This window comes from Nesoenas mayeri (genome assembly GCF_963082525.1).
Source record: "Nesoenas mayeri genome assembly, chromosome: 11".
NCBI classification, from domain to species: Eukaryota; Metazoa; Chordata; class Aves; order Columbiformes; family Columbidae; genus Nesoenas; species Nesoenas mayeri.
This window is the reverse complement of record NC_137563.1, coordinates 6,272,874-6,294,038: the sequence shown is the minus strand read 5'-3', so window position 1 is coordinate 6,294,038 and position 21,165 is coordinate 6,272,874. Positions and strand designations below refer to the sequence as shown.

The following is a 21,165-nucleotide window of genomic DNA, read 5'->3' as shown; positions in this document are numbered from 1 at the left end:
CTGGAGTGTTAATTAACAAGATGACAAGCCAAGGACAGGAGTCTTCAGTGCTTTGTATAGACATGGATGAATATGAAAGCATGTTGGATAGCTGGAAAAAACACTCCTCCACTCCAGTTATGTGTTTAAAATGCCAGAGCCGGCCTCTGGATAGATGTGGGGCTTCCTCAGACACCGGAGGTATTAAATCACCAGCTACTCTGCTTTTAATTGACTCTAGTGACAAAGAGAGAGCGAGTTCAGATGATCATTCCCTGTAGGGCTTCAATAGTGTTATTTCAAGGGCAGCTGGGGTCAGGCTGGGAAAAGGCATATTTAAAAACCATGAAGATATGATGGGTTTTCATTTAAATGAGACATAGAAGTAGCAGCCTTTGGCATCTGGGAAGGTTTGGCACAGTCAGTCCCTGGGGATGGAGGTCTTGAGACCTGGGCAAGGTCTGGTCCCTGCCCAGTCCCATCTCAGAGCATCTCCCTGCCCTCTCCTCCCAAATGCTTTTTGGAGGATCAGGAGCACCCTGTTAACAGAGCTGGGGAACTAAGGTGGAGAGAGCCCATGGGCAAGCTCCAGACCAGGGCAAAGGGTGGGCAGAAAGGCGTTGTGTCCTGTCCAAGCTGTGGTGGTGTGGGACAAGCCCACCTTTGGTGGCCCAGGTCTGCCAGTAGCAGTTTGCTGCCATGCCTGAGTTTGACCTTGTATGTCCAGCAGATTTACATGCCAGGCTCTTGGCTGCCTCATGGGGAAGAGCTCTGAGATTCCAACACCTGGAGCGAGGGTTGGCAACAGCATATGGGTAAGTTTCCCAAGAGCTTGGGAACGTACAGACCCTGTAATGTCACCAGACTAGACTCTTGCCCAAGTGCTCACTCCCAGACAGAGCTGAGCTTGACCTGCTGAGATGGCTAAAAATGTCTTTTAAGGAAGCAAAACAATTCATGTTTACATTTCTTCCCCTGTACCTCCAGTTAAAACCCAACCCCGCTGTGGCTGTAGCTTTATTCTGACTGTTACATTCATTTCTGTCTCCCACTCCCCTTTTACTCTGGTGCTGCTAACCAAGAAACCTTTGTATTTTGCATCACATTTAATTCCATAGCAACAAGTTGCTGCTGTCACAGCAGCTGCTGATTGCTTTTGAATTGTCTTTCAGGCAAGCTCCAGAAAAAAAAAAAGATACAAAAGAGCAGGTCTTTGCACGGTTCATATCAAAGCTAGTGAGTCGCAGAGCCTCCGGAGCTGGTATTTAAAGTCCCAGAGTCCCACATAAAACCTGAATCAACAAAACTGAAAGGGATTGCATTCACGCACTCCCCTCTCTTTTTTCCTCTCCCGCCCATCAAACAGTAATTTCTTCCCTAAATTGGTTTCCCAAAGGGTTCTTTAATGAGTTTTCCCATGGAGCCTTGCACTCCTGTCTGCCCAGCCCGTGTCAGCTAACACAGCTGCCCACCCAGCTCCTGCAGGCACCGAGACGTGTTCTCAATCTCCTTTACAGCTCAGGAATGAGACCGTGCATAACACCCTTAGGAAGCTTTGCTTCCCAAGCCCGCCAGCCCTCCTGCTAGTAAGAAGAGGTAAATATGAATTTGCAAGGTTGTCACATTTTGCCTGGTGCCAATGAGCTGTATGATGCTCCCGACCCTCAGCAAAGCTGGAGCTGCTGGTGTTGTAGTGCAGGAGAGCCCAGAGCCATCGCAGAGCAGGGCTGGACCAGCCCCCTGCTCCTCTGGGATGGGGAGAGATGTGCACAGAGCAGATGTGGAACAGGAGCCCCAGCTGGAAAGCCGATCTTGCCTGTCCATGGGCCCCTTTCTTAGAGCTGCAGCAGCCAAGCGAAGGAAAATAAGGAAAACAGAAGTATAATTTTTTCTCATCTTTCTTAGAAATTACTGGCTCTCCCTGCAGGAGTATGGCTGTCTGGGTTGGGCCTGCTTGACCTATTTGGCAGATATTAGTATTATAGACTTGAAAGTTCTAAAATTGTGGCATGATCGAGTGAGAGCAGCTGTGGAGAAGGAGACACATGGTGTCCTCAGGACATGAGGAGCCCTGGACTTCATTCTCAAATCTACCACTAACCTCAGACAAGACACTTGACATTGTGCCTCAGTTTCCCAAGCGCTGAAGCAATAATAATTACAGCTGGGCTGGTTGCTTAGGAGGTTGTTTGTGAACTGCCACACTGAGTGCCAACCCTGTTATTAGTCTTCAACCCTATTATTAGACCTAAATCCAACTTGCTTAAGAATGAAGACTCCTGTGAAAAACACACAAACAGTTTCCCAGATCATCATTTTTATTAAAGTTCACAAGCAACTGAAGGAAAAAAAAAAGACGACTAGAAAATGTAAATAAACGTCATTCAGAGCATCGCAGACGGGCTGTGCACAAAGTATATTCTTCCTGGCAGCAACAGGCGCTCACTGCTCCGAAAAGACCATTGTTGTTTGAAGCCATGTCAAGGCTTTTCATCGCATTGCATCATTCAGCTGGCTAGGCTTCAGCTTAACCTAATCCAGGGGTGAAAGGAAAGCCCGGTGTATCTGCAGGGCCAGATCTGCCACGGAGGGAAACGGGATGCTGGGGCGGTGCAGGACCAGTCTTCAGCAGTAGCCAGCTCTGGAAGAGCCCAATCAGGAGCTGCATCCCTGGATCAATGGTCAAAATCCATGTGCCTTCCTCCACCATGTGAATGAGGAGTCACTCGGACTGACAGTTCTTGCATGGGTAAAACCAAGTACAGTTGCCAGCCAGCGTGCGTGGATAACCTGGGGCAGCTAAAGCTCAAATGTTGGTGGGCAACATGCAGCCAAAAATGCTCGTACCTCTGCAAGGTGAAGCCAGGATGCACAGTGCAGCAGGAAGGAGGGGATCCCTCCCCAGCCCACCCTGCCATGCTCCCCTAGTCCACCTGTTTTCCCTCTGAGACCCTCCTAGAGGCAAGATGCTCCCTCCCAAGGCGCGAGCTCTGCCCCGCTGCACCTCTGTTTCTGCTGCTCATTTGCTAATTACTCCCTCACCCACGCGCTGCTTGGTGGGGAAACTCAGAAGACCGGCTCTGAGCACGCAGCGGGTTTTATCTGGTGAATATCTCGGCAGCGGTGCCGGTGCCTTGGCACACTCACAGAGCCGCCGTGTTCTTCCCAGCAGCTGTGTGCCAGGAGCTGCCCGGCCTCTGATCGAATCACAACCGGCTGCGGTGAGGAAAGGGGCAAGAAAGAAAGTGCAAAACAAAAGGCACCTGCCCTGTTTCACCGTGGTACCCGGCACTGTTGGCAGCCGTCCCGAGCTCCCACGCTTTAATGTTTCGACAGCCATTGCCGGAGCGGCCAGAGGATCGAGAAAGCCAGGTAGGCTTAACCCCTCTTCCCTTTAAAAAACACTTTCAAGTCACCCAAACAGCAGCCATTCCCAATGGTAAGTTCATTGCCTTTAAAAAAAAAATTAGTATCTCTTAGCCCCCCCAACCGAGAAAAAGCACCTAATGGCTCCCCAGGCCGTGCTTGCTGAGGGAGGTAGTGGGTGCACACCCTCTATCTTCCCAGTCCTGTTGGGTCACCAGCACCCATGAGCCATCCCTGTGTCCCTGTGTCCCTGTACCCAGCCCAGCAGCCAACAATCCCAGCTCCTCACTGTCCCCGTGCAGTGGCCGGTGGCAGGGCTGGGTGGCCCTTTGTGCCACCACAGCACGGTGCTGGTGGCAGGGCCAGTTGTGCCTCCTGCTCCTGGTGCCTGGAAGGGATGTGAAAGGCTCCGCGGAGTCCTGGGCAGGGAACAGGAGGGAACTCGTTGACTGTGTCGGCTCCAGCAGTGAGACAGGGGACGTGGAGGTGACTCTGGCACCTGGGGAGGGAAAGAGAAAGCTCATTAACAGCTGCGATGCTCAGCTGAGTGCACCCAGGGGAACACCAGAAAAGGGGCTGCGCGTTGGCAGCTATTGGCCTAAACCCCCACCCAGACTGCAAGGATGGGTAGGGGTGGAAAGCAGCTGGTTTGTTTGGGGTTTGGGGTGTGCTTTGCTTTCGCAGGAGAGGGGAGAGAGTGGGTGTTCACCTGGGGAGGGCTCAGAGCACCAGGAAGAGCCGACCAGGAAACCTCTATGGATGTGAGAAGGGAATGAAACATTGAAAGAAATTGAGTTTTAGCTTTTTTTTCTTTTTCTTTTTTTTTAGGGCAGAGAGGAGGGCCCAAGAAGTGGAACAGAAAAAACAAAAAGACCCTTTTTCTCTTTTTCCACCAGTTGCTCCAAAACCATCGGTACAACTGACGTTTCCAAGGGGTTGATTAATCCAGTCTGGGGCTGAGCTCAGACTGCACAAGTTTCCATCTGCCCAGGGTTAGGAAAAGCCTGATTTTCATCGACTTTCCTCCCCAGGCCAGCCACTCCCTTCCAATGCTGCCTGATAAACTGGCTTCAGAGACAACCAGCCACTTGGAAAGAGCAGCAGCAGCAAAAACTGAAGTCCCTGTTTATCCAGCCTCGCTGTTATGCACATGCAGATGGGTTTTCCTAGGAGCCACTGAGACAAACCAGCTGTGACTTTGTTCCAGCAATACCAGTGAGGTTTTTAACAGGTTGCAAGGAACAAATCCAGCAGCACACAGGTGAGCTGTGGCATTTCAGAGATGGGAGATCATCCTGAGGTTGGTTTGTTGGGTGTTTGTTTTTTTAGGCTGTTTTTTGCAGGCACCCAGGGCTTTTGCATGGGAAGGTGTCTGGCTGCAAGCAGGGCTCTGCAGATGGAGCCAGGAATGATGCAGAGCAGCAAAACCCTGCAGATTCTTGCAAGGTAAAAGTTGACCAAGTGCAGCTTCATGTGGAAGGGAAGCCAGACCAGGCAGCGGTAAAACCGTCTTTGCAAAAGGCTTGTTATCTAAGCTGTAATTAAATACTCAGGAAAAGCCACTGAACAGATCTGACGCCTAGTGTGTGGTATCAGAATAGGGTTGTGTGCCTGGCTTGCTGCCTAAATCCTTGCAAGAGCTTCAGGGCCAAAGAGCAACTTTTAGGTGCCAGAAGAGCCTCAAAAACCCACAGCCTTGGCTGCTCAGCACTGATCTAACAGCAGGCACCAGCTGCTGGTGTCACCCCACAGACCTCACAGGAGCTAAACCCACCAAAGGGCTCTTGTGGAAGCCACAAAATGGGCTCTGAGCCCATCATCTTCTTGTCCTCAGCTGGACCATGCAATGTGTAGCTCCTCAGTCCCCAGTGACCATCCCAAACCCCAGCTGGAGGCTCCTCTCTCTGCTCCAAGCCCATCTGTGACTCCACTGCATGAAAATTATAGCATCGCACAGGACAGATCATTTGGAGAAACCACTTTTAATTCGGAGACAGGCAGCTTGGAGAACCTGTTCCTGATACAACCTGAAGTCACCTCCTGGTATGTATAGAGTTGTCCCCATCAACTGTCACTGCACAGGACTCTAACAGAGCACCCTGCATTGTTCCCCAAGCTCCGGGCTGGGCTTTGCTTCTGTTTATAAACACAGAGTCTTTATTAGTTGAGTTCTAGTATTTTATTTCCCTTTTGTAATGATTTGCCTCCTTAGGGCTCCACCACCACGGGTGGGAGGAGACTGGGCTTTCACATTTCATATTGCTAAGCACGCTTGATCCCTGGAATTAACTGCCGGCAATAAGCGCTAAATTAATGTCACACAGCACCCTTGGCAGGGGCACGGGGACCTCTGCTGAAAGGCACTCTGGCCCCAGCTGGGAAGGGTGAAGGCCAGGGCCTCCAGAAAACATTTCCAGCTGATTAGTTTTATGCTTAAATGAAAAGCAGGCTCGGTGTTTTACAACCAGCGCTTTCCAAGGATGCATTATTTGGTTTTCAGGGCTGGTTTGAATGCAAGTGCTGCTGGCCAACCTGCCTTCTGGGTGCCCCTTCTTGAAGAAGGATCCCATGGGGACCAAACCAGGTGGTACGGCAGAGACCTCACACGGTGGGAGCTGCAAGCCAGAAGATCCCTCAGCCAGAGCCGCTGTAGGATGATGGAGGAGTTGCAGAACGCTATAGCCAGTTACACCAGTTCCTGAGCCCAGTTTTGGCACAGGTGCAGCAAAGACAGCCAAGGTAAGCACGTGGGATGTGGATGGTACAGTCTGGCCTTCACCCACCAGTCTTGGTGCTTTATTTAAGGAGCTGTCACAGTATCTGAGGCCATAACAATACCTTAGGGTTTTTTTTTAAAAAAAAAAACAACAAAAAACCTCTAGGAAAATGAAGAGACATTCTGTCTGGCAAGAACACATACAAGTATATTTTAAATTCTTCTTTCAACCAATGAGTGGAAGCAAAGCCAAAAAAGCATATAAAACCCTCACACAGTGACTTTTCACCAGTTTCATTTGCAGGTTGGCGTATTATATAGTTCCTAGTTTTCTTGTCCTTGTGCCAGGCTCCAGCTTACAGAGGAAAAAGATACATAACCCCGCCAAAGTCGTTTATTAGGTCTGAAGAACTCACAAACAGTACAGAGGAAAAAGGTAAGGGAGGAAAATAATATCGCTGTGCCTTCAGAGACTGCTTTTTATTTGGTGGCTGAAGAATCAACTCCTACCTCTAAATATTCCATATTTCTATTCCTACCAGTGTGGCTGGTGTTGAGCTTTAATATTCAGATGCATCTGCTACCAGAGAAAATTAATTTTCAGGTCTAGGATGGCTCTTAAAGGGAGGCCCCATTGACCCGAGCTGAAAATGATGGAGTCCTCACACTCTGTGCTGCAATATTTAATAGCTGAGTGGCAGTTAATTAGATTACTGAGCCACTGTGACAGATGCTAGGCAACGCCTGAGGAGGAGATTTTGGAAAGGCCATTATCTTCCAGTGCTGAGAAAGCTCTGAGTGAGATCTCATTTTAACCCTTTCTGCTTTTGCCCTGCCCTCACTGTGGTCCAAACCATGTTAAAACCAGGTGTTTCGCAAATCAAAGACCAGCATAATGCTCTGGGTGCTTTTTTTGTTTCCCACCTGAGAAAAGCAAGATGGTCACATTGGGCAAATGCCTGGCAGAGGTGCCAGGAGCTCCTCCTCCCTTCCCAGCTGGCATCAAAAGAGATGATCAACTGGGAGATGCCAGTAATTTCCCCCGTTGGGCGATTCCCAGGCGCACCAACCACACCAAGGGGGAAGCAGGGAAGCGAGAGGGTGTTAGAGGGTTTGGGCAGCATTCTTTCCTCCCTGTATTAAGTGAAGTGGATTTTGATGAGTCTAGGGAAGAACTTCCCTCCCCACAGTCTCCACCTTCCAAAGAAAACTGTAATGAATGTTGGCAATCCTGCCCCCACCCATGAGGATTTCCCAGCTCCTTCAGCTAATTGGGAGGGAGTCTCCAGCCAGCAAAGAAGGGCTGTGTGTGTTGCGGGCCCTGTGAAACCCGCAGACTGAGCTACAAGAGATGTTACAGGCTTCCTGGGAAGATGATGCTATCCAAGTGCAGCCTGTATCAATACCTGCTTTCACAATGCAAGGTGAGAAGAGTTTTTGGCCTTTGGCTGGCCAGCTGCATCTCAGCACAGATTGGTGAAGACGTGCAAAGTTCTATGGCATGAAACTGGTAACCAGAATGGCAACCAAACATCCCATTGGGAGGGAGACAGGAGGAACCAACAGCACTGTCTGAGTGGCATTGCAATAGCAACTTCCCTGAATACACAAGGGCACCAGAATGAAAGAGGACGTCATGAGTTTCCACCAACTTTCTGAGTCTCACACACCCCAAAACGCTGATAAACACATTCTTCTTCTGGTTACAAAACCCCTTCTGCCCCCCTCAGACGTCTCAGAAGTTCTGATTTAATAAGCAACAGCTTGGATGTTAAATAAACACCACGACCATCAAATGCACTGTGGCTTCTAAGCTTCTGCTCCTGCTACCCACCGAAATGTAAATAGAGAGCATGAAAAGAGATCCAGGATTTGCTGGCATCCCAAAGGTCACTTGCCTACATATTCATCAGCTCCGAATCAATCGCCTTGATATCCAGCAAAAATATTGAACTCCTGAGACTTTTTCCAAAGCACTTGTTGCCCAAGGCCGTCCCAAGACTCACATGCAAGTGCTTTTAGAAACCACTGCTCCTTCAAGTGCATGGGGACAGGATGTTTTCTATGGTGATAGCCGTGGAGATTTCTCTTCAGATACTGAGGGGACCATCCGGAAACAAGAGAAACCTGGGAGCTAGCTATGACTTCCAACATGGTAGAGCTGATTACCCTTCTCTGGCCTTGCATCTCACCTTTAAATGCTCCCTTCTCAAAACGCGTGAGCAACCTAGAATCTGTGGCATCAGTGTGGTGCATGGAGATGCAATTGAGGTGAGAAAGCAAGTTTCAGTTTAAAAGGTGGAGACTCTTACCTTATTGACCTCCTGGATACAAGCCCCCAATCCCTGACCCTCATCATGATGGCAAGTGCTTCCAGGTGCTGACAAACGCTGTGGGGATGAGTGAGTAAGGCACTGTGGTGATACAGTTCCACGTGTCTGACGTAGGGTCATAGCAGTCCAGCGTTTTGCACCTCTGAGTCCCAAAATAACCCCCCACCACATAGAGTTTATTCCCCGAGGCCAAAGCGTGGCATGACATGCGCTTGGCTGTCATGTCTCCAATGCGTGTCCACTGATCTGTTTCGCAGTCAAAACGATAGGCAGATGCTGCTGTGAATTCTGTGTCTCCCCCCATGATGAAAATCTGGCTGCCCAGGACAGCAGCTGCCGTGTAGCGCCACGGCTGTGGGCATTCGGCTTTGATCATCCAACGATTTGCAGCTGGCTCGTAGCACTGGACTTTGGACACCATGTCTCGGTGAATGCTGGTCCCACCAAAGACAAAAAGCTTGAGCCTGGCGCTCACCACCGCAGCGTTGCTCACTCCATCTCTCAAAGGAGCCACCATGGTCCATTTGTTGGCTACGGGATCGTACTTCTCTACTTGCTTCAAGGAAACAGAAGGAGATGCAGGAAAGACTCCAGCTACTGCAGTGTGTCCACCAACCACGTACAGGCAGTTTTCCAGTTCAGCTGAGCCATGTCCAAACCGAGCTATCAACATTGGGGCAGCTTTTGACCATTCCTCATGAACAGTGTCATACACCCACACATCTTTTGAGACCCCATTCTCTGAGCCCCTGCCTCCAGTGATATATACTTTGCAGCCGATGGCACAGGCACTAAACTCCTTCCGTGGACTCGGCAGGTCTGCTTTGGGGATAATTTCCTTTGCTTTGTGATCCACTTGGTAGATCTTATCACACATGAAGGTCTGTCCTCCCAGGATCAGCAAGGTGTGCCCAGCTTTGCGAGGCCTGGCACATGGACTGGTGACCACACCATCATTCTGGAGGATCTTCTTCTTGCACTGAATAGCTTCATCCAAGACAAGCTTGTTCCTTTCATCCACCATGATCAAGTCCTCACAAGCCAAGGCTTCCTTGAGACATTCAGAGGGAAGCAAGGCCAGACGAACATTCCTCAGAAGTTCTGGGAGATACGCCTTCCGCTCATCTAGATCATATTTCACCCACTGGATGACAGCCTTAAAGACCTTTTCTTCATCCTCAATTTCCAGCTCATCACTGGAGATGAGGTCCAGCAGAGTGTCCTTGGAAAGGTTGTTGAAGTCCTCACTCTTGTGAACAGTCTCAAAGTTGACCAAGCACATCCTCCAGGAGAGCTCATAGAGCCGCCGGCACTGATGAGCATCCGAGAGCAGCATCATGCCCAGGCAGTTGGAAGGGTAGAGGTTCTTCTCCAAGAATTCAGCCGCTGCATCTCGGACATCGTGGAACTGTAGCATGTCTCCAGCCTCCAGGAGGGACTCCGCGTTCTCCTCGTTGATGATGATGCGAGAGGAATACGCAAAGTCCAACAACAGCTCCAGCACTTCTGGGTGGAGGCTGTCATGGAAGTTCACCTCATCATCCAGGCTCTCCCGGAGGCCATTGCTAAACATGGCTTCAAAGTATCTGCTGGAGGCGGCCAGCACTGCCCGATGACACGGGAATGACCTGTTCCCTGCCCAAAGGGTGACATCAGTGAACATGCGGTGCTTTCGCAGGGTGTTCAGATGGGACAAGACGCAGTCTGGGTGGGAAGCTTTGTGAAAAAGCAAGATGTTCATGGAGCCGGTACTAGTCCGGGATTTACGGTTCTCGTGGACGCTGACCGACATGATGACAGACCTCTTGCCTGCAGAGAAAAAAAACAAAAACAAAACAGAAAAAACATTATTCTCTTGTCCTTACATGAAGGATATATACTATACAACTCTGGTCCTCCTGAATGAACCTCAAATGTGAAACAGCAGGTGCCACCCCAGTGTTCCTGCTCTGCGGGTGCTCCCTCACCCCGGCTTGCAGAGCCCGTGTCTCCTGCACCCTCACATCCTCCAAAACCCTAAATTGGGCTTAGCGGGGGGGAAAGTGGAGGGAGGTGAAGGGGGAAATTCTGCACTTTGGTTTCAGCAACAGATGAAGCAATCAAAACCCAAACGTGACGGTAAATTGTCTCAACAGCCCCTCGAGGGTGTTGGCAAACCTCAGAGGAGTTATTTTTCCTTAGAAAACAGCACTAAGAGAGCAGCATATCCAGGAGAAAGGGCACTGGTCTGTTCTTGGCTCAGCAGAAATCAAGTTTGGCTTCTGATTTTCATGAAGATTATTGTAGGTTTAGGAAAGGCAATTGCTACTGGTTTTATTTATGGAATATTTAACTACCAGCACAAGCCAAAAGTTTTAAACAAATTTTACCAAACCCTTTCATTTTAGTTTTTGTTGATAAAACTTACCAGACACTTCATGTGACTTAAACATTTTGCAGGACTGATTCTCATCAGAGAATAAGACAAAAGAGACAGCTAAATTATGCTTTTTAACAGACAGGCAGAAGCAAACACAAGGCTTTTATTAGATACTATTTCATTTCAGTGCTACCTGATATCCATCCTTGCTGTGGAAGAAAAAGCCTTTGGTCTAATCAAATTAATAGTACTTAATAAAATGCAAGTCACTTGCTCCAAAATATTTTAGCCAGCTCTGTTTTGTCCCCCATGTAACTAAAGCAGACAGATAGATAATCATAGAGTCCTCTCTTACAGCAGAAAGTCAGTACTGAAGCTGGTAGCACAACTGCCCTGAGGTTTGAAAAATGAACCCAAAATAAAAGAAAAATGGGGTCAGCCTCCACTATTGGCCCCTGTGACAGCACACACAGCAAAGCCACCACAGACGCTGCACTAGATGATGATTATTTTTCAGTAAAAGCGGGTGGGTAGCCAGGTAAATGTGCTAAAGATGGGGACAAGTCTCAGAGATCTGCGGGGTCTGAACTGTGCCAGGAGCGTTTTGGTGCTCGGGGCAGGGAGGACCCTGTTGGGATGCGCAGGAACAGCAGGGCTGCTGCCTCCAGCTCAGTGCCCGCCAACACAAGGCAGCCACGAGAAAGGGCTACAAGCTGGTAAAAGTGGGCTCAATTCACAGGAAAAAGGGGTTGCTTGAGAAACACTATTAATGTCCGCTCCATCTTCCCTCTCACCCAGGAATACTTTTCTATCCCTTTCCTACCCCTCTTCCACAAAACACTTAAGTTTTGCTTTGCAGGCTGGAGACACCAAGGCTGAAATCCCATGGCATCCCACTCCAGCCACCTAATTGTTTAGAAATGAGTAATTAGCCACACAAATACAGTTGGGGAGGGGTTTTGGTTGGGGTTTTATTGATGTTTAGTTGGTTTTTTTTAATTTGTTCTTTGCAGCCCCAAGTGTCTCAAGGATGTTCTCTCCCCTGCAGGCACAAGGTCTACAGATCAGCCCTGTCCTGCCCAGCTAAGCTGAGCTCACTGCCCTCACCCCAGCCCAGCACTTGGGGTCCCAGTGGAAAACACAAAACACTGAAAGAGGGGATGTGGCTCTGCCAGGCTGCTGGGAAGTCACAGCCTTGACCTAGAAGGGACCTGGACCTGTACAAGCCTCCCGTGCTCCATGGGTGGATGACCCCGAGCAGAGGTGGATGGGCAGATAAGCTGCCCAACTCACGCTTTGATCACATGCTTCCTACCTCTTGCTTCTCCAGCGCCTCCATAAGAGTCTCAATTTGACAAATAGTTGTAGGTATGTCCTTCCTTCTGTACCCCTGCCTTTAATTATTGAGGTTGGTCCTCCCGAGGCCCCTCACTCATTCCTCATGGCTGTATCGCAGTCCAGGGAAAAGGTCCCTCCAGGCTTCTCTGTCCAGAAACAATAGCTTGGCCAAGCAGCCACAACTCCTGCTCAGCCTCTGAGCCAGGCAGCAGCATTGCTGCAGTATTGGGGTTAGATATGTGCATGGTCATCACCAAAATCCCTGCAGCCTGGGGCTGAGGCCACCAAGCTCGTTCCACTTGGGGTTGGAGGCTGTGTGTAATCACGGCTCCAAAACAGGAAGGAAAATGCCATTGTAGAGCAGCACTTCGAAGTGCATTTGAGGGAAAAATGCTTTCCAACATCTACACACAGCACAGCAGGGACAACACTAATTTAAGAGGTTATATGGATTCCAGTGCCAAAGTTCTATAATGCCGAAGTGAGGAATACAAATGAAACATTCATGAGTGTGCTAAAAGCTATTGATTTAGGTTCCTACTCCTACAACCTCAGAAACAACTCTGACACTACTGCTTGCTTTGCTTGCAGCTCAGGTCAGCTATTCAATGTTAACCTTTGATTTGCTTATGAGAAAAAATTAAGCAATTTATACAAGACAGCTATAGAAACAAACAAAAAGATTGCAGGAAGGTAGCATCATTTTTTCTGACACTAAGATTAGAAAAGCCACTACACGGAATGGAAGGGGCAGGTCATTTAGAAATGAAAAATGTCTATATAAAAGCTGCAGAGCCACTTCATATATACACACATACACATATATAAAGTATCTCAGGCTTCCAACATCAAACATCTTGCCCAAGGCACTGGGTAACCAAATAATATTTCTACCCAACATTGAAGAGCATCCAGGGAATAAGTCAGCAGGTTCCAGTCCCCATCAGGGCTGCTCTCCATATCACCTTGTCCCACTATGGGCATCAGCTGGTCCCTAGTACAGCTGCAAGCCTGAAAGCTAATGAGGCCACAGCCCCTTGAGTTGGCCTCCCTTGGAGCCAGGTTATGACACTGGACATCACTGGTCACAGATCACCTGGGCTACCCAGACCAGGAACTTGAAACTAAAGCAGCCTCTGAACTCTGGTCTGCAGCCATCTCACCAGCAAGGCTTGCTTGTGGTTTTCAGCAGCTTCCAAAACAGCTTGTTTTGATGACTTCTTGAATGCTACCATAGCTGGGCACAAGCTGAAAAGTGGCAGGCTCTAATTCTTCTCCTCACATTCACACCTCGGTGCGCCTCTTGGTCTACCAGAGAACTTGGCACCATCCCACCCATATCAGATGAACAGAAACTGCCAACAGCAGCTATTTCATCTGATGGGTTTGTCCCAAAATCTAGAAGCCTTATGAATCTCAGAAGCCTGTAACTAAAAGGACTGTCTACATTTTTTTCATGAGGTGCACAAACGTGTGCTTCAATTTAAATGAAGTTTAACTGCAGCGATGAACAGGCTGGACCTGAGCTCTTAGGCACTTCTCAGCAGCAGATGCATGCAGCTCAGAATTTGTCCCCCACTACATTCCTCATTTCCCTTATCCAGCTACTGAGCTAAAGAGAAAAACCAGAACTGCTCAAAATGAGGAATATTTTACACAAAGAAACCTGTCAGTGGCTCCTTCCAAGCTCCCACCTGCTCTGCAAGAGCTGAGGGGGTTATCAGAGCTCACAGCTGCATTCTCCATCACGCAGGAAGCTATCACCAGAACAGACCTGTCAACGCGAATAGCAGAAGGCATGACCTGAACAAACTGGGTCTGGGATTCCTCCACACTGCATTCATTTTTTTCCTTCTACAGGCAGCTATTGAAAAAATAAATATCTGCTGCACAGCCTTTCAGAAAGGTCTTGCCGCATGCAGAGGCAGACGATAACCCTTATTCCATATGGATGAGGGCAGAAGGGCATCAGCTTTTTGACAGCTATCCACTGCTGGCTGCTAGCTATAGTATTCCCCTGGCTGTCTGTAGCCTTTGTACAGCAGATATAGGAAAGACAGGACTTTCTCAGCAGAGGAGGATAACGGCACTTTGGAAATGCTTCCACTCACCCACACAGAGCAGACAGCAACCCAGAAGAAGGGTAGGAACTGGCTCAGAAAGAAGAGACCCCTCATATATCAGCTTATGAAGAAAATACCCCAGCAGTCTCTCTGGACAGGACAAAGCTGACAAAGAGAACAAGGGGATGAACCAAAACCACAGAGCTGGCCAAACTCCAAACCCAAACAACAGCCACAGTTACCCTGCCTGAGCACCTCTTGCTCCCTACAAACCACGTCTCAGCAGAAGGCTGGTGGGTCACCATATCAGAGTCCTGCTACAGGGAGCTGGTATGGATCACTTAGTAGAACCTCAGGAAATGCTCTATTACCTCTTGAAAAACCCAAGGAGCTTGTAGAATATTGGATACTCCAAAGCTATATCAGCCTCCAGTCTCCAATCACAAAACAAATGCATAATAGAGGACAGCTCAGAAGGACTGTTGATACATGGACTACATTTAGCTGGGCCTGGGGTTCCCCTCTTCATCTCAAACCAGCAGGTTGTCCACAAATCTCCAATTTAACTCATTATCTGCAGGGAATCACCAGCTGAGAAGCACCTTCCTTTCAAGAGAACAATATTTGAGAGTGAACAAGATGTTCCCCCGTGGGACTTCAGGGAGATCAAGAATCATTTCTGCTTAGAAGAGCAGAACTACAGGATTTATAAGTGTTCTCCCGAGAGTGTAAAGGTTGGCTAAACACCAACAAAGAGCCCAAATCCCATGAACCGAAGCTTGTACTTTCTGTTTGCCAATCAGACTTTCAGAGAAGCAGCAAGCAGAACATGTTCCTTTTTGCCCCACTCAACCATGAATTATTTAAAGCTGTAAATAAGAAAATAAAAAGAGCAGTAAGGTTCCCCACTGGCTCAGCTCAGAAGACCTGGAAGAAGCTGCTCATGCTGCAGCAGAGATTCATGCCTAAGCAGTCAGCCATATGGGCCCTCCACATATGGACCACACCACAACCTACAGCCATTTCTTCCAAACCAGAGCAGACCCACCTCAAGCAGCCAGTGACGGCTGCTTTCGCAGGAAGGCAGGCATAATATTCATCTTTATTTTCTCTCCAGTTTTACAATATCAACCCTTTGGGGTGAAATGCTGTCTTGAATTCAGCCAAAGTTCAACTTCCCCCTGGAAGTGGTGGGATAAATTCTCTATCCATTAGTGACATGTGGGCTCACTTGTCCTGAATATCTGCACCTTTCCAACACCTTCACGGACTTCACTACCATGTGCTTAGGCCAGCAATGCCATCCCAGGACAAAATTACTGCCATAAACAGCCAATTTTCCCCCTTCTACCACTGTACAGAGTAGCAAACTAGAAATCTAAAGATTTCTAAAGCTCTTTGCAAAGCTGCTTAGGAGAAAAGGCAGTGTGGCAACTCGGTGTCAAACACACACACCGGATACAACTGTGTTTCAGATGCAACTTCCCAGCACTAGAGACCATCAAAAGGTTTGAGAAGGGGGAACTATTACATGTAGGCATTCACGTACTCACAGACACAGCCCGAGCTTCAAAAGCAGAAAAAAAAGAAACAACAAAAAACAGGAAAAGATGATGGGGGAAAGAGACAGAAAACAAGAAAGGGGAAGGAAAAAACGTAAAGATGTTTGCAGATGATGTTCATGATCTTGCATAACACAGTGGACTATCAGGTATACAGCCCAGAGCTGCTTGAGATACTCGATACTAATAAGGCTCTTCTGTAAAGAGTGCTTGAGATGAAAGGAATTAAAATAGCACCTGGCATTCAGTGCTGCGGTGCACTTGCTGAGCGTGGAGCTTGGGCTGCTGCCAGGTGGGCAGCAAAGGACCTTCATTCGCCGCATCGTCTCGGCTCTGCCCACACTCCTGTGTGCCTGGATGCAGACTCTGCTCTCTAACAAATCGGGTTCATCTCCAGCAACTCTGGTGAATTTAGTGGTTTGTCTGTGTCAGCCAAATTCTTGTCTTCTTCAGAATGACTAACGCAGCAAAGATGCAACTGTGATTTTGTACGCTGGAATTCGGGCAACGTAACTCTGCTGTGAATCAGAGGGTATCTCCATAACAGAGCTGGATTTGGCCTTCCTGACAAACTCTCCTTGTTTCATCATATTTGCAATTGGGAAAGCAAAGGAAAGACAGTCGGCCCCAACCCCCCCAGTGCAGAATTTATGATCTTGCCCCATCCGTTGATAATGGAAGGCATCCTTACCATTTCTTCTCATTTTCTCACTTTCTAGTCTAGCCTGTACATCCTAGACGGAAAACAGAGAGACCATGTGAAAGGCTCCTTCTGTTGGCTCAGACAGAAACTGGGAGGTTTTCCAAGCCTAATTCTGTAGGCTCCAGGAGATCAGATTGTCTGGAGAAGGTAGGGGCATGTATCTGAACGTCAACATGCTTACTAAAGCAAAGCTGAACTCAGAAATTCAGTCTGTCCATCACTGCTTCATATCCCATTCTCACTAGTACCCGCCACTCCTCCCTTTAAACCTGTGCTCCACTCTGAGCCCAAAGCCACCACAAGAATCTACTGAACGCCACTTATAGCATAGAAAACAAAAGCAGCATTGCCAAGCTGTACCAATTAGTGAGGTTCTTGTTCTATCTTGCAAAAGCACTAGGAAAAGGGGCAGTAGTGCCTCAAATCTATAAGACACAAACTAATCTGAGCCAAAGTGACCATTTTCCAACCAAAATAAAAATATCTATAGGAAATAAGCTTTGCATGCAATACAGGCAGTTTTATTTGCAAATCAGGTATTGGACTTGTTACTCTGCAACTGAGATATTCCATAAAGCTTCTTGAGCTACCTATGAGGCAATCAAACAGTTCATGTTCACCACTAAGCACATTGGCTTTGCAGTTCCTGGGAATACCACACCTTCCTACAACCACTATCCAAATCGGGATAAATAACGCTTTTAGCCACAGTTCAGGCTCCAGACAATAGCTTTTCATTGCTACGCCTTAACCCCAGCAGATCTTTTGAGAGCCCGTGATTCATTTCAGAGGCTGCTGTGGGGTTTTGTCCTCCCCGCCTGCCCTCTAGCTCCACCAGTGAATAAATCCCATTCTGCCAAATCAATCACATTCGCTTTGCAAAATGAATGCGGGGCTGCAGAGAAGGCAAACGAGTTTGCAGTCCCGTCTCCCAAATTATACTCAAAAAGCCTCCAGAATGGAAACAATCTACTTCATCACAGTATCTACCCCAGCCCCATCTGGGCAGAATAAAATCCTTTTCAAGCAAGCCAACTTGCTAATGTGCTGCAAAGGCAAAAGGCCTTTGGTACTTCAAATATGAGGAGTGGAACCACATGCCACTTCCCAGGGAGAGTTTAGACGATGAGATGCGGTATACATCAAATTAATGCCAGAATAACCACTGCAGCTGCTAACTCCAGAAAGCACATTCAGATCCTCCCACTCTTTGTGCACTGTGCCCAGCTCCCAGCTCTGAGGTTGGCAGAGCTGACTGCTCCGATGGTCAGGCTAACCAGAAAGCCCTGCTATAAACACTCACACCAAACAGGTCTGTCTGCCTGCTGTCAGGACAGGATTTCAATTTTTTTGTCTGGCCAGTTAACCTGGGCTTTTGTTTTGTGTTCCCCATTGCCCTGCCAGGCAGGAGATCCTGGTGCAATTGCCAGGTTCAATTTGCAGAAGCTCATTTAAAATTCCGACCAGGGTTCAGAACCCTGGAGATGGGAGGCCCTTGTGCCTCCTGCATGGATTAGCCCCTGATGTTGATGGGCACAGAGAACGGCCGTTCCCAGCTGGATTGTAAAGCACTGATGGATAATAAAGGGTCTGGGGATGCAGAACAGGGTATTGCTCATTGTTCAGCTTGACAACAGTATAGTCTACCCTGGGCATCTATGCATGCATCACAAGCAAACCAGAGCGATTGCCTGTGTGCTACAGTAATAAATTTGCATCGCCACAATCTGACAGGCCATCATATAAAACTGGTAGTCTCTGCAAAGTCTAATGGTCAGCAAGCAGACAGTGGTTACGGGACATGCAACGTTCTCAGGCTCAAGTGATGGGGGAGAAGACAGAGCAGCCTGCACTGGCTGGAATTATTCTAATAGCCACAGTGGGGATATAAAGTTGATAAGCAGAGACAGACCGATGTGATGGTCGTTAAAGGTGAGGCCAAGGGGGCTTGGGGCAGCTTGTTACAGTTAAATGCTTTCCTAGCTGGCGTTGCTACAGCCACTGTTTTAAGCAACGCCAGCTACATTCGCTGCAATTCAATCAGAGTCTATAAAAGACGTGAGTAAATCTACTTCTCAGTTCAAGTGCTGACACTGCTTCTTGAAACCTGCCCCTTTTTCCACAGTCCCTGAGCATCACTGCCACAGACACCCGGGGCCAGCTCTGCCCATCCTGCTCCACCTCCTCCTGCCCAGGGCCAAGGCCCTGCTCAACACCCTCTTTTGCAATGCTGCCCATCCTCTCCCACCTCCACAGATGGCCACATCCTGTCCTTCCTGTTCCACTCACCCACCCCACAAACATTGCCTAAAACCTTCTCCAGCTGCAAGGGGCAGGACCTGAACTCCTGCAGGCTTTGGGGAACGGTTGGTTACCACTGTAGGGACAAAAATGGTATCATAATTCACACATATGTACACATAGATATGCACACACTCCTTGTCCATGTCCTGGGCCATGTCCAGCACTCGCTCCAGCACTGGAGGGACCATATTGTGTATCACACGCTCATTTTCACACATTTGGGGTACGTGTCATGCAGCATCTTGTCGTCTGTTCCCAAGCCTTCACAAGTTTCATTTGCCTAGTTCCTTCAGTCAAAGAATTTTCAACTGGCCTTATCTCCTCTCCAAAAACCACATCCAAGGCACCATCCTCACTGCGCGACTTACTGAGTTAGTTGAACCTACCCCAAACATGCTTCCCATACATGCTGAGGCAGAAGGACTTGGAATAATAATCCCCAAATACTTGAGAAAATAAACTTCCTATCTTTTTGTTTTTGTTCACGTTCCCTGGCACTGAAGCTGCTTACACTCTCTTGTGTCCCCTTTATGATGCAACTAATTTGCTTCTGCAGCACATTTCACTCTGGTTTGAGTCCTGAGAATCTTGTGCTCACCCCACACCTTCCCACTGCAAACTCCCCCCCAAGTGCTTCACTGACTATACAGAGCCTTATCACAGAGATAAACCAGAGCAGATGGTTGGGGTTAAAGACACAAAAAGAGACAAAATGCGTTTTCAGATAAGATTTGATCTGAAGCAGCAGACAGGACAAGGAAAACAGATAGGCCCCAGAAAGGGTCCGTATCTCACTAAGGAGTCTGACCCCTTGAGAGATGAGCAAAGAACACAAACTACATGAGAGTTCAGACCTAGTTTACACGTACTCTGAAGAGAAACTATGACCAGATCCGCAATCAATAACACAGCTGAGTTAACAGCAGCAGCTGGTCACCACCAGAAACACGCAGTGTGTGCTACAAACGTCCCGAGTTGCTTTTAAGTTAAGTTCAGTATAAACAAGCGTCACAAGATACTGGAAGGAAAGAGAAGAAAAGTGAATTGTTAAAGTATAAAGATTAAAGAGTTGTTTGGTTTTTTTTTTTGCTGGGGCCCTGGTTCTGTCCAAAAGTACATTTGGAGGAAGACTACAAAAGCTACGCCCCATGGCTCGCTGACCAGGGAAGTGACTCCAGCAGATCACAAGCGAAGATGACACACAGAGACTGCCAGGAAAGCAGAAACCAGTTTTGGAGCTGGGGCTCTCTGTATTAACAGTATGAAACACTTAGGTGCGCTTATGAAGGGCTGAGGACAGATTTTCCAAGCACAGACTGGGCTAAGTTAAGTTCCCCACCCCAAACCCTCTAAGTGCAAGTGAGTAGATTAAAAAAGTAAAGAAGAAAAGACAACTAACAAACCCTCCTGTAACTTTTTTAAATGCAAAGGGGCCTCTCAGGATAGCAGAAAGACAGAGAACAATTTTTTCTCCTCTGACAGCTCAGCTCAGTCATTCATACAAACCTGAATGCTTCTCTAGGCAGGGTTACTTGCACTGATTTCATCAGAAAGGCTATAGAAGTTATAGCCATTAAAGAACAGTTCTGAGATCTGTATGTACAAGAAGGGGGAAGAAAAAAAAGCCAATGCCACTTTACTTTCATATTTAAAAAAAAAAAAAATGAATAGCAGCTTCTTTATTTTTCCTTTTTGCCCTTTTTTTTTTCCTTTTATTTAGAAGAGAAAGGCTCTTCACCTCCCTGAACATTTCCCCACCAGCTTTCCACGCCTGTGAAACTTGCTTACGAAACACGATGCTTTGAAACCCCAGGCAAGCCCCGGGGCCGGTGCCCGGGGCGGCAGGCTGGGTGCCGGAGGATGATCTGCCCCTGGGACGGCAGGTCCCTGCCCTCCCCCGGCTCTGAATCCCTGCAGAAGCAAACCCGGCCTTCCTAAGCGGGGCCAGAGCCGCATTTGCAAGCTGCGCCTTGAACCCAAAGCTTAGAGAACTCACCGTCTCTCTCCGCGTCCGGCCGAGCCGAAACCTCCGGGAACCCCGAAGCCCCCCAGCCCCGCGGGGCGCCCTGCGGGGAGCGGGGAGGGAAGGAGGGCGGGAAGGAGGGCGAGCAGGCGGGCGGCTCCGTGCGGAGGGGGCCGGTGCGGGGCGGCTCCCGGCCCACGCGTGGAGCGCAGCGACGCGCTCCCTGGATACACTGTTACCGGCGGGTGGAACCGGCCTCGCGTGGGACTCGGGGGCGGGGCCGGCTGCCGCCGTCGCGGCCAATCAGAGAGCGCCGAGAGCGTGACGTACATCTCCGCTTCGCCCCCCTGCGGAGCGGTGCATGGGAGGGGGCGGGCGCAAGCGGAGAGAAACGACCAATAGAAGGAAAGGAAAGCGGCTTGGGGGAGGGACGAAGGCAGCCAGGAACTCCCCGGGTCCTAAAGGCCGCCTTCCCCCGT

General features: G+C 48.7%; 1 protein-coding gene across 1 annotated transcript; it reads right to left on the bottom strand.

The window, feature by feature from the left end:
- Positions 1–3,576: 3,576 nt before the first annotated feature.
- Positions 3,577–20,877, bottom strand: KLHL25 (kelch like family member 25). The gene is made up of 3 exons (XM_080351349.1): positions 20,720–20,877; positions 8,374–10,203; positions 3,577–3,844 (listed from the first exon to the last, which is right to left on the bottom strand). Exon 2 carries the CDS (start codon positions 10,184–10,186, stop codon positions 8,417–8,419), a length of 1,770 nt encoding a protein of 589 aa, XP_080207475.1. The 5' UTR covers positions 10,187–10,203; positions 20,720–20,877; the 3' UTR covers positions 3,577–3,844; positions 8,374–8,416.
- Between the last annotated feature and the right edge of the window lie 288 nt (positions 20,878–21,165).

Excerpts from the sequence above, each read along its gene's own strand:
- KLHL25 (XM_080351349.1), bottom strand. The coding sequence starts at position 10,186 with ATGTCGGTCAGCGTCCACGAGAACCGTAAATCCCGGACTAGTACCGGC.